The 12,752-nt window shown below is 38.7% G+C and overlaps 1 protein-coding gene across 3 annotated transcripts in view; it reads right to left on the bottom strand.

The window, feature by feature from the left end:
* The window catches only part of DOCK8 (dedicator of cytokinesis 8), a 94,141-nt gene that overhangs the window by 70,123 nt on the left and 11,266 nt on the right, over positions 1-12,752 (bottom strand). For 2 of the 3 annotated variants that reach the window (XM_081940981.1, XM_081940982.1), the window contains exons 3-7: positions 9,041-9,216; positions 5,958-6,029; positions 3,827-3,950; positions 1,839-2,051; positions 395-480 (exon numbers count right to left, since the gene is read on the bottom strand). In XM_081940981.1, coding sequence (XP_081797107.1) covers positions 395-480; positions 1,839-2,051; positions 3,827-3,950; positions 5,958-6,029; positions 9,041-9,216 — 671 coding nt within the window. Of the gene's footprint in view, positions 1-394; positions 481-1,838; positions 2,052-3,826; positions 3,951-5,957; positions 6,030-9,040; positions 9,217-10,450; positions 10,499-12,752 lie in introns of those variants that run through there. The other variant, XM_081940983.1, reaches the window with a different exon arrangement.

The following is a 12,752-nucleotide window of genomic DNA, read 5'->3' as shown; positions in this document are numbered from 1 at the left end:
CCTGACCTCAGCTCTCGCCTTTTTCCTTTTACATTTTTTTTTCTTTTCATGATGACAGTGGTGAGGCTGTGCCTGTGCCGTGACCTGACTGCACGTCACTGGATAACTCTTACTAGTTGGATATATATATAAAGATAAGAATAAGCAGAAATAGAGAACTCGAGTGTTTTGCCTACTGCACATGGTAAGTTTTTTAAGTACTTTCCTAAATAAAAAAGTTTTCTGAATGAAGAAAACTAGCACATGGAGAAAATTTATTTTACACCTGTCATTTTCTTGCTTTCTATTTTATAGATTTCATTCTCTCATTCTGTTGTGTGGGTTGCTCTATATGTCATCTGATTGACCCAAACCCTTAAAGCTGTTCCATTCACACCAATGATGTAGCACTTACTTCAGTGTCTGTATTTTCACTAATATCCTATTACCTAGATACTCCTTTGGGCATTCAGGTATTGGTCGTATTTGTACGGAATCCTCCTATTAAAGACATTAAGAACAGTTACTTGTTTTGGTTCATTTTAGCTTCCTGTACTTTGACAGACATCATCTATTGCCATCCCTTCATTTCTTACTTTACAATCAGGCAAAAAATTAATGCAGAAAATGTAGGAAGTCATCAGAATTAAAGTCAAGCCAGGGAAGTTTGTTTAGAATGCAGCATTCTGCACAGTCGCAGGGACAATTATGATACAAAGACTTTGCATCATTGCTGCAGGAGCTGCAGTGGTACTGGTATGCAATTCAGCAATCAGCAATTCAAAGCATTCTATCAAGCCTTTAGGACTTGTCGCAAATAACTAATAGAATCATAGAATCCTACCTCTGGAAGGGACCTTACAGGTCTTCTAGTCCAATCCCTTATAAGAAATTATAAAGCAAAAGACATTATACCATCCTGGACAAATGTTTGTCCAATCTTTTGTTGAAAAACTCCAGCAAGGGAGCATCCACAACTCTGGGTAAGAAAGCTGTTCCACTGTTAATTGTTTTCACTGTTATGAAATTTCTCCTCGGTTCCAGGTTGGATTTCTCTTAACCCACACACTGCTTCTTGCCCTACCCTTGGGTGCTATGGAGAATACATCAATGCCCTTTTTTTCTGTGACAGCTCCTCTGTCAGGCTTCCAAGTAATAAGTTCCCCAAATGAATAATCCAAGGCAGTCATATTCAACCAAAGTCTATTTATTAGGAATGTATCAAATTGGCAAGGTCTTGGTGTAATTCCAGTTCTGACCAAACCCCGGAATTACACCCAGCAAAAAGCAAAAGTTTGAAACTTCCTCCCAGAGTCACATTCTCCAACCAGCTCACAGTCCAACTGTCCAGTGACTCCAAAATCCACCTTCAGCCATCTGCAGGCACATTCTCTGTTCCCATGGGAAAGAATGCTAGCTAGCCATAACACCTCTTCTTATCTCTACAACCCCCCCCCCCCCTTCCTACTGCTAGAACGTGGCAAGTCTGAAGCCTCGTTAGATCCCCTTACAGAATACCTAGAAAAAGAATAGGAAATGACTACAATAAAACATGGCTACACATATGTCAGCTTCAGGGTCGACATCCTCAAGACTAGAAACCTGCTATCATATCACCCCTAGTCTTTCTCTTTGTTAGGCTATACATATCTATTTCCCTTAATGATTTAGTCCTCAGACTCTTTATCATCTTTGTTACTTCTTTTTCTTCAAATGTTTTTGAATGACAATTGCCATAGTTAATTACACCATCTGGGCTGAGTGGAATTAATGTCTAACATATACCATCCTTTGTATTATAGTTCCTTTGAAAACCCAGATGGTTGAAGTATAGTTGTGCCAGAAAATATACGGCTTACCTCATCTATACTGGGATACAGAGCAAACAACTCAGTAGGCCGGTTGGCTTTCCGTGCCTCTTCATTTTGCCTTTGAATGTCTTCTGCTTTAGCAGTCTGCAATAGGTTGGTCAATCGGGGATCAAGTGGTAGGCTGCGCAGGCAGATTTCTCCAGATGTCAAGGTGGCTTTATTGGATTCATCACAGAGGACTTTTAAGTGCCTGGGACCTCTCTGCTCAAGCAAATAGGGAATAGTTGAACAAATTAAACATACCGAATATTGAGCGTAAAGGTTTGTTCTCTGAGCCTAAACTCCACTGAAGATGTTACCTAGTCTGGTAACGAAATGTTCAGAAACCCAACCTACAAACTCAGAGAATGAACCTTCACCTGAGCTATACATATTCGCCACCATTGTAATACTGAATATTTCTATCATATTTCTGTGTCATATTTCCATATTTATCCATTGCAATAACAGATATTAGATTTCCAATACCATGAAATAAATGTTAAATAGAACTATTAACTCTCCTTTTAACACAGCCATTTATTTCACGCAGAATAACGGAATTACAGAGTTGGAAGGGACCTTGGAGGTCTTCTAGCTCCTGCTCAAGCAGGAAACACTATACCAGCGATGGCGAACCTTTTTTGGCTCGCGTGCCATAGGGGGGGAGTGGAGGGGGGTCATGCGTGGGCATGCCGCATCCATAATGCAATGCATGACCCCCCCCCAGTGTGCATGCATGCATGAGAGGCGCTCCCCCTCATTTTTTACATGCTTTTGTCACCCTCCCCAGGCTCCAGAGGCTTTATAGGAGCCTGGGGAAGGCGAAAACAGCCTCTCCTGCCTCCCCCGGAGGCCCTCCGGAGGCTTCAGGGACCTTCAGGAGCCTCCGGAGGGCTTAAACCGACCCTACGAGCAAACCAGAAGTCCGTTCCCAAACTTCCGATTTGCCCGTAAGGCCATTTTTTTTGTGCTCCGGAGGCTTCAGGGAAGCTCCTGAAGCCTTCGGGGGGCCTCCGGGGGGAGGGAGAGGCTCTTTTCGCCCTCCCCAGGCTCCTATAAAGCCTCTGGAACCTGGGGAGAGTGAAAAATGGCTTTTAAAAAGGCTGAATTTAGTTGGCCAGTGCGTGCAAGCGTGCTGGCCAGCTGACAGGGCACTGCCTTGCGTGCCCTGACAAATGGCTCCATGTGCCACCTGTGGCACATGTGCCATAGGTTCGCCATCCCGGCCCTATACCATTTCAGACAAATGGCTGTCCAATCTCTTCTTTAAAAACTAGTTTTGGAATTCCCACAACTTCTGAAGTCATTCCACTGATTAATCATTCTAATTCTGAGGAAATGTCTTCTTAATTCTAGGTTGGAATTATATTGCCATCATGTTACCCTTAATCCTTCTCTTCATTAGACTAGACATACCCACTTCCTGCAACAGTTCAATGGTTTGTGGTTTTTTTTGCCCCCAGTCCCCCAATCATTTTTGTTGCTTTTCTCTGCACACTTTCTAGAGTCTCAAGATTTTTTAATATGAAAAAACAGTAGAACAAGAAACATATCATATACTTTTGGAGAAGATTAAGAATTCTTGGATTGCTATAGAGCAGGAGTGCAAAATATGGCAATTTTAAGACTTGTAGACTTCAACTCCTGGAATTCCATGGTTTCCAGTTGAAATTAATAAGTCTTAAAAGTTGACAATATTGGAACCCACTGTTATACAGCTTAACGTTTAAATATGACTTTCTTCTCTTATTCCACACTATTTAAAAAGAATGCTTTATTACTTTTCATGTTCCCTCATCAACCTGTTGCTATTCTTTCTGATTTGGGAAGGAAGTTCAGATGTGCCATTTGAGTGGCCCTGTAGCACGACACACAAATGCTCCCGAGGAATTCTTAGAAAAAGAGATTCCTCCCAATGGCCGCTTTGCTCCACCACTGCCTACTGCTCCATTTTCTTTTCAAAGCATTCTTTCAAGGCTATTCCCTAAGTGTACCTGATAACTGGAATCATGAAAATCCAACGTTTCAGACTCAAATGTTTGCTTTCGAAGGCTTTTGTGGAAATCTGTTCTGGATCCTGATTTCATAAAGTTATACGCCTCATTGCTTCCTTGATTTCTTTAGTAAAATAGTCAATTGGATTTCAGTTTTAGAAAATGAGACAAAATGAAAGATAAATTGTTATCTTGTAAATAAATTATATCAAAAAATATACAATACCCCAAATTAATTTAAGAACTGCTTAAATGGAATACAAAGTTATAATAAATTGCTATATAGAAGAGCTGTGGTGGTGCAGTGGTTGGAATGCAGTACTGCAGGCTACTTCCACTTCTGCTGACTGCCAGCTGCCTGCAGTTTGGCAGTTCGAATCTCACCAGGCTCAAGGTTGACTCAGCCTTCCATCCTTCTTAGGTCAGTAAAATGAGAACTCAGATTATTGGGGGCAATATGCTGATTCTCTAAACTGCCTAGAGAGGGCTGTAAAGCACTGTGAAGCGGTATATACATCTAAATGCTGTTGATATGGGTTACCACTACAGAATAATATGAAGAGCAATTCTTATGCATATTCTTTTTCGAGAGAACACCAACACCCACCAACACTCACTCAACCCCCAAAACCTTGTGTCCCAGATGTTGCTAGAAACATGCTCATGGTACTTCGGGTCTAACCTAGTTTCACTACTCTGCTCTTCTCCAATATATCAGTGATACTTCTTCAAGCCAAAAGGCAGGTGCCAATGAGCCTTTTGTTTTGTAAGCCAAAATAGAGTGGCCATTGATGTGACTGCACTTGAGATTTTTCCTGTCACTTTTTAATGAAGCAGAGTACCGTATTTTTGGAGTATAAGACGCACCAGAGTATAAGACGCACCAAGGTTTTGAAGAGGCAAATAAATAAAAAAGTAGGTAGGTAGATAGAGGGAGAGAGAGGGAAAGAAAGAGAGAGAAATACAGTAGGTAAGTAGTGAGAGAGAGAGAGAGAGAGAGAGTAGGTAGGTAGGTAGGTAGATAGATAGATAAAGGGATAGAGAGAGAAATAGAGAGAGAAATAGAGAAATACAGTAGGGAGGGAGGGAGGGAGAGAGAGAGGGTGTAGGTAGGTAGGTAGAGGGATAGAGAGAGAGAAATAGAAAGAAATGGAGAAATACAGTAGATAGGTAAGGAGAGAGAGAGAGAGTAAGTAGGTAGGTAGGTAGATGTTTCCAGGTGTATTTATCCATGTGCTGGACAAAGAAATCACTGACAATCTGCAGCACCTAAGACTTGTTTCTGCTGGCACAGCACTTGATCAATCTAATTCTCATCAATCACTCTAAATAGGAGCTTTCCAAAAGGGAAAAAAAAGTTTTTGCACTCTGCAAACCTCCCAAAAACGGCTCATTTTTCACGAAAATGGGCCCGTTTTTTTTAAAGGCATGAATAGCCTTGGGGAGGCTTGCAGAGTGCTCCTCGGGGGATGGGGGGCAAAAACAAGCAAAACACAACCCGTTTTTCACGAAAACGGGCCCGTTTTTGTCAAAAAAATTGCATGGATAGCCTTATGGAGGTTTATAGAGTGCTGCTGGGGGCTGGGGGGGGCAAAAACAGCCCCCTTTCCCCATTTCTGCCCTCCCCAGCCCCCAGGAGCTCTCTGAAAGCCCCCTTAAGGGTATGCATGGCCATTTTGGTGAAGGGGCGGGGCTTTGGGAAGCAAAAAATGCTGTATTCGGTGTATAAGACGCACCCAGATTTTCAGGCTCTTTTGAGGAAAAAAGGTGCATCTTATACTCCGAAAAATACAGTACTTCCACATGAAGGTTTGCTGAAGCACCAAGCACAACTCTAATCTGGGAAATGCTGCTGCGTTTAGACAAATGTAAGAGTACGACCATTATTGTTTCCTTCTCCTGTCAACAATAAACAATTATTTTTGGTTGGATCCTAATATTGTATGATTGATGCCCCAATCCAACTGTAGCAGACCATTATTAGTGCCAATAACATTTTCTGAACTTGATCCATTTAGTAAACCTAATGAGAGTAATTACCACTTACTTCTTGGGTAATTAGATAATTAATCAAAACAGTAGGTTTCAACTTTTCCCTGGGTAATTATTGAGTTATAAATGAAGGACTTACTTTCGATTCACAATCAGCCAGTCACGAATATAAGTCTGAACACAGTCCCGGACATGTAAATCCAATTCAGTCCTAGGGAGACGCAAAAATATTTCAATGCATAATTAGTGATCGTACATAAAGGTAGTCAATCTAATAACAGCAACATGGCTATTCTTCTCATGTAATAAAAAAAATGTTATTTTTGAAGTGATTTTTGTTGTCTCCAAATCTAGTTTTCAAGTTAAATTTTTGAACATCTTATTCAACATGTTATTAATAAGAAAATATCATCTATAAAAAATAATTTAAAAATTAAAGTATACTGATAGCATTATGAAGTATAATGACTATATTTTAAAGTACAAGCCACACAATGTAAATAATGAAACTAATATCAAAGAAAGGGACTGGGGAAGCACTGGTCTGCTAAAATGCAGTTCAGAAAAAAAGGGACACAGATAACATAATCCCTTTGTTTATCTTATCTGAGGAAAAAGATGCAATTCATTGATGTAGCACATGCTTTTCGTGAAAATGTTCAATCCTGGGATCTCCAGATCTATTAATAGAAAATACTTCCGAGAGAGAAAAAATGGTTTGATGAAAATTAAAATGTTCTAATGTTTGGGATTGTTGGAGTTCTCTCTGGTAGGCTACACCGGAATTAAATAGGTATGCTACAATCCAAAAATGTCAAAGAAGAATTTTAATTGCAGAAAAGCTGAAGGCGGGGTGAAAGAAATTCCAGCAAAAGTTGCATATAATAGTGAACTCAATGTTCAGACTTTTTACAATTTTTGTCCTGGCCATACTATACCATATGCTAGCCAATACCTTCTTTAGACATAAGGCTCAATTTCCATCTTTTTCTTGTTCTGGAAACTTTAGGTTTATTACATTTTTCCTTCTATGTGAAGACTGTGTCCCTGACCCCTGAGTGGAAGTTGTGCAGCAGTAGACCTTGGATTATACTCACAGGTGATCAATCCTCAATCACCACAGTCTGGGGTCCAATTATATGTGCTAACTCTAATCCTGGGTCAGAAGGGAAGCAATTTTCTTTAGAATAGAGAAAGAGAAATAACTTTTCCCATTCAATATAGTCTCAATATAATCTCTCATTCTTTTTCCATAGTTTGTATCCTTATAAGGTAAGCTCTTATAGGTATTGGAAGAGAGAATAGTTCATGTGGCGAAGCCAGAAAAAAATTATTGCTAGTATACTGCCCTGCTTGCCACTAGATACAGTTAAGAAAAACAAAGAGAAATCAGAGGAGCTTGTGACAATAGGAATGACGCCAAACCTTAAGGTAAGTAAAAATGTAAGGTCAAAATGGTTTGTTCTGGCTCCATATTTTAAACTGGGAAAATCTGAAACTGTATCAAACTTTGTACTTATTTTATTTACCATCATTCTATCATCATACATTTTACAAGGAGTTTGCCCTGGGTGAATAAATGCTTAGTCAATATACATTTATGAGTACAATGTTTGAAAACAAATTTATTTTTCCATAACTTCTTTAAAGATATCCCAGAATATGTAGATCATATTCAGACAAAATGTATGCAGTGATCTGCAACTCCTACACTGCAAAAACATACAGACTACACAACTCGATCAGGGTAAAGCAATAGATGCAATTTACATAGACTTCCGTAAAGCTTTTGATTCAGTGATACACGACAAACTACTTCTAAAACTAAATTCTTATGGCATCTCTGGAGCCCTGCATAATTGGATAGCAGCGTTCATGTCAAACAGACAACAAGTGGTCAAAATAGGGAGCACCCTATCAAATCCTGCACCTGTTAACAGCGGTGTCCCCCAAGGCAGCGTTTTGGGACCAACACTCTTTATACTTTACATAAATGACCTTTGCAATCATATTATAAGCAACTGTGTTCTCTTCGCTGACAATGTAAAACTATTTACACCACTGACAATGCTGCTGCCCTTCAAAAAGACCTTGGCTATGTGTCAGAATGGTCAAACAATTGGCAACTTCAAATCACAACCAACAAATGCTGTGTCTTACACAATGGCAAAAAAATCATGACACAAAATACAAGCTAAGTGGACACGACCCTGTAGATGACCCTCTCTGTCAAGGACCTTGGAGTACTCATATCTAATGATCTAAGTGCCAGAGTCCACTGTAATAACATTGCCAAAAAGGCATTAAGAGTTGTTAACCTAATCTTGCATAGCTTCTTCTCTGGTAATATTGTACTGCTAACCAGAGCATACAAAACATTTGCTAGACCAATTCTTGAATACAGTACATCTGTCTGGAACCCGCTCTGCATATCGGACATTAATACAATTGAGCAATGAGCAAGTCCAGAAATATTTCACAAGAAGAGTCCTCCACTCTTCTGTTCACAATAGAATACCTTATGCCACCAGATTTGAAATTTTGGGCTTAGACAACCTAGAACACTGCCTTCAATGTGACCTAAGCATAGTACATAAAATTATCTGCTACAATGTCTTACCTGTCAATGACTACTTCAGCTTCAACCACAATAATACACGAGCACACAATAGATACAAACTTAAGGTAAACCGCTCCAAACTTGATTGCAGAAAATACGACTTCAGCAACAGAGTGGTCAATGCCTGGAATGCACTACCTGATTCTATGGTTTCTTCCCCAAACCCCCAAAACTTTAACCTTAGACTGTCCACTGTCAACTCACCCCATTCCTAAGAGGTCTGTAAGGGGGGGGGTGTGCATAAGCGCACCAACGTGCCTACTGTCCCTGTCCTAATGTTCCTTTTTATTCGTATCCATTTCATGTATTCAAAATCATGTTTATACTTATACATGTTATCTAATACATGCTTGACAAAATAGATAGATAGATAGATGATAGATAGATAGATAGATAGATAGATAGATAGATAGATAGATAGATAGATAGATAGATACACAGACAGACAGACAGACAGACAGACAGACAGACAGACAGACATTTGTCAGAACACTGGATAACCAGAATACATTGATGAGAAATACTTCTGGTTCACCCCCCTCCCCCCCAAAATGGGAACATTAAAAGCAGGTTTCAACTGCTTGCTTTAAAGGTTTCCTCACTTTTCTTCTGGTAATGATGGTTCCAAGGTTCTATGCTCCTTTGCAGCATAAACCACCTCCAAATCATCTTCAGGAAAATCACCCAATTCTTGCAAGAGATCTGAATCTAGGCTATTCAGCTGCATCATTAAGAGACCTTCGAAATCCACTGGGTCTACAGCATCATAAAACTGAGGCTAAAGAAAGAAAAGAAAGAAAAATGTTTTTTTTTTTAGGAATATACAACACATTTCTGGGTTTCCATTAAATATTAACCCCAAATGCACTAACACCCTAAAAAGTTCATTTTATGGATCAAGAGCAAAGGGCATAAATCACATATAAATTCTTACACGTAACCCTAACAGTTAGGCCGACAGTTTAAAAAAAAATCAGGCTACTTGAACCTTAACGTATTGGAAAATGACGAGAAATTCTTAGACAAATAATACATCTTCTCCTTTCTTCTACCTTTTTTCTTTATTTAGTAATGTTAGGCAAAATTATATAAGCAGTTTCATAATTAAAAACAAATTGTATCTAGTTTCATTAGGGAAGTGCCATGTGCTGCATAACTTAGCCAAACGGCAAGATGCGAATGGAAGAGGAAGTCAATTTACCTTACTGAGAATGTGGTCACAAAGGAAGATATTGTCACAAGCTACCAAATTTGAGAGACATACAAACATTCTTGCCACAAGGAAGACTACACTGAGTAAACTAGCATTGTTCTTCTCCTGTTTTATTTTATTGATGTGTTTTTTAACTCATCTCATTTTTATATTGCCCATTTCACATAAGTGACTCCGGATGGCTTACAGTAAAAAAATTGTACTCTTTAGAAGACTTTGCAGTTGAAAATATCATCTAGAGAAGCTCTTCGTACAAATGAGAACTTAGAAAAATCAGGATCTTCAGTCAGTAAAGAATCTCCACCTGCCTAAAGTCTAATTATGATTCATATGTTAAGCCCTTCTATTCAGCCATTCTAGCCGTTAAAGCAAGGAAGCTGGGTACAGTTAGAATTAGCATACATAATTTTTTGAGGTAGAAACAACCTTTTTTTTCTGTTGTAATTTTGACTGACAGTGTCTGGAGACTGGGATTGTCTTCTAAACCACATTTATGCCCATTGTAATTTTTAATGTGCATTTAGCAGATTAGACTAAAAATTATAAAAATTAATATATATTTAAATATACATATTGTTAGCTAACAACAGCAGATTTCTTTGTTAAATAAATAATACTTCCCCAAAGGTCGTATACATAGCACATGCCCAGACCAACCAGGAATTATTGAGAGGTGACAAATATGTAGAGGAAAGAATTGTTATGGAGAGATAAAAACTATTAGTAAAAAGAAGCAATTCAGATTTTGGCAGTGTGGTTTATCTATAAAAAGCAGCCTACAGAGAAACAATTAACATACCTTCTTAGTGCAGTAAAATTAGCAGTATGATGCAATCAAAATGGTGGCTAGATGAAACAAAAAGTAAGCAACTTGGCAGAAAGCCTTTTGAGAACAAAATACACACTTTTTTTATCATCCAATGAATCTCCAAGAAAGTTAAACCGACAGCTGCTCAAGTTGAGGAAGTGAATTAGATGTCTTCAAGAGACAGGAAATATATATTTACTATGTTTCAGTTTTCAGAACTGTGGGTTCCTAATAACCTGTTTAGTCTTATTAAAATATAGTCAAAAGGTTTGAGGATAAATATATAAATAAATAAAGTTCTGCAAAATTCCATTCACTTTAGCAGATATTAAAACCAAGAAGGAAATATTGTCTCTTAATAGTAACATTTGTATTTGGTGATGTCTACAGAAAGATTCTACAAATGACAACAATTGGCTTTCTCTCATCCTTTTATAGAGCATTATAATATCTACAAAATAGGCTACAAAAGGAACAGAGTTTGCAGTCTGATGGTGTGATAAGGCTTTTGTCATTTTGATAAAAGCAGCAGAACCTGAAAACTCCTTTATAATGTTCTCTTAAGATACATGTATTTCATAATATTCATGTGTTAAATGTCCACACAGACATTGTACAATATTAATTGTGAAAGATGGTGCTCTGTTTCAAACAGATTTGAATCAATTAAGAAATAAGTTGTATGGGACTGTTTTTTAATAGCACAGTTCCGCAAAATCCCATAACATAAAACGTACATTAGAATGAAATCAGATGGATTCACAGGTGGCTGAACACCAGAGCCAGCACATGATCCTTGGTCTATCTATGCCCACATGGAGAAGCATATGGAGTGGTATCAGGGTTCTTTCCTGGGCCCAATACTGTTCAACATCCTATTAAATGACTTAGATAAGAAAACAAAAGGCATGCATATAATATTTGTGTATGACACAAAGCAGGGGGAGGTTGCTAATAATCCTAACACTGGCTTAGTAACAGTACTTGTGACAGAGGTTTGGGGGTCTTGGTAGACTACAGATTAAAGATAAGCCAACAATGTGCAGAAGCTGCCAAAAAGCAAATGGAATTTGGGGTTACATCAACAAGATCACAGGAAGTGATAATACTGCTCCATGTTTCATTAGTAGGACCACATGTGGAATACTGTGTCCAGTTCTCATCATGACACAAAAGATGCTGGTTAACTGGAAATAACGAAGGGAAGAATGACAATAGCTTGGAAGCTAAATTCTACAATGAGTGGTTAAAGGTACCTGGTACTTCTTGCTAAAAGAAGCAAAGAAGAAGGGAAAATATGACAGCAATCTTTTGATACATGATAGAATGTCATACAGAAGAGTATATTTATTTTCCCTGAAGGAAAAACAAGAACCAATCAGTGGAAGCTTTACAGTGAGATCCAAACTAGAATTAACAAGGAATTTCTTGATTGTGAGAAGTATTAAGCAATGGAACAGACTGCCTTCTGATTTCGTGGTTCTCCATCATTGAGAAAGCATTCCCCAGACAACTTCATAGTTATTATAGTTTTATATTAAAAAGACTAACCTGTTGTCTTTCAATTCAGATTAGATCATATCACTTTTAAATAATCTATTTTTTTCTAGTTAGGCAAATTTCCACTTACTTACATGTATATACATTTATTGGAGCCAATGTCTGTCAGGGCACCTAATAATCATAAACTCTATATCAGGGTTCCAACCAATGCCCTAATAAAATCAGGAGCCTCAAGCCATTTTACAAAAAAAATCAAGTTGTTATTAGGAACGCCATGTCAGCACGACCTAAGTGAAGCCAGCTCTGACTTCACCCAGTTCGTGTTTTGCCTCTGACCCTGTTGCCCTCTTCCCCCAAGGAGTGTCACCAGTCACATTCCCCAAGGAAGCAATTTCACAGGTCATAGAAATCACTCCCTCCAGCCATTGCGGGTCTCCATGGAGATGGCCTTGACTTCAGCCAGCTGGGATGTGTTTTGTTTTCACTGAGTGTAAATTCCTCGGTGCAGCTGTGAGCTCTGATTTCCCATCCCCTTGTCTATGACAACTCGGGAGCAGGTCAGGAAAGCTTCGCGAGTTGACACTCTAAGCATCATTTTAAAATAATAATAAGGGGAAAATTCGCAGTGGAATCGTGAGAGACATAATCCTTTTCTTCAAACACTATTCGAACTTTCCTTTCCTCCTATCCTTCCTATGTGATAGATATAGTGTCCTTGCTCATGTTAACTGGGATAAATGAAGCACAAACACTAATAAGGGTCAGTTTAGTCTGCTGACTAAGGCACTAG

Source organism: Natrix helvetica, assembly GCF_964273705.1.
Source record: "Natrix helvetica genome assembly, chromosome: 2".
Lineage (NCBI taxonomy): Eukaryota > Metazoa > Chordata > Lepidosauria > Squamata > Natricidae > Natrix > Natrix helvetica.
The sequence above is the reverse complement of the archived record's forward strand: the minus strand, read 5'-3'. Positions and strand labels throughout refer to the sequence as shown.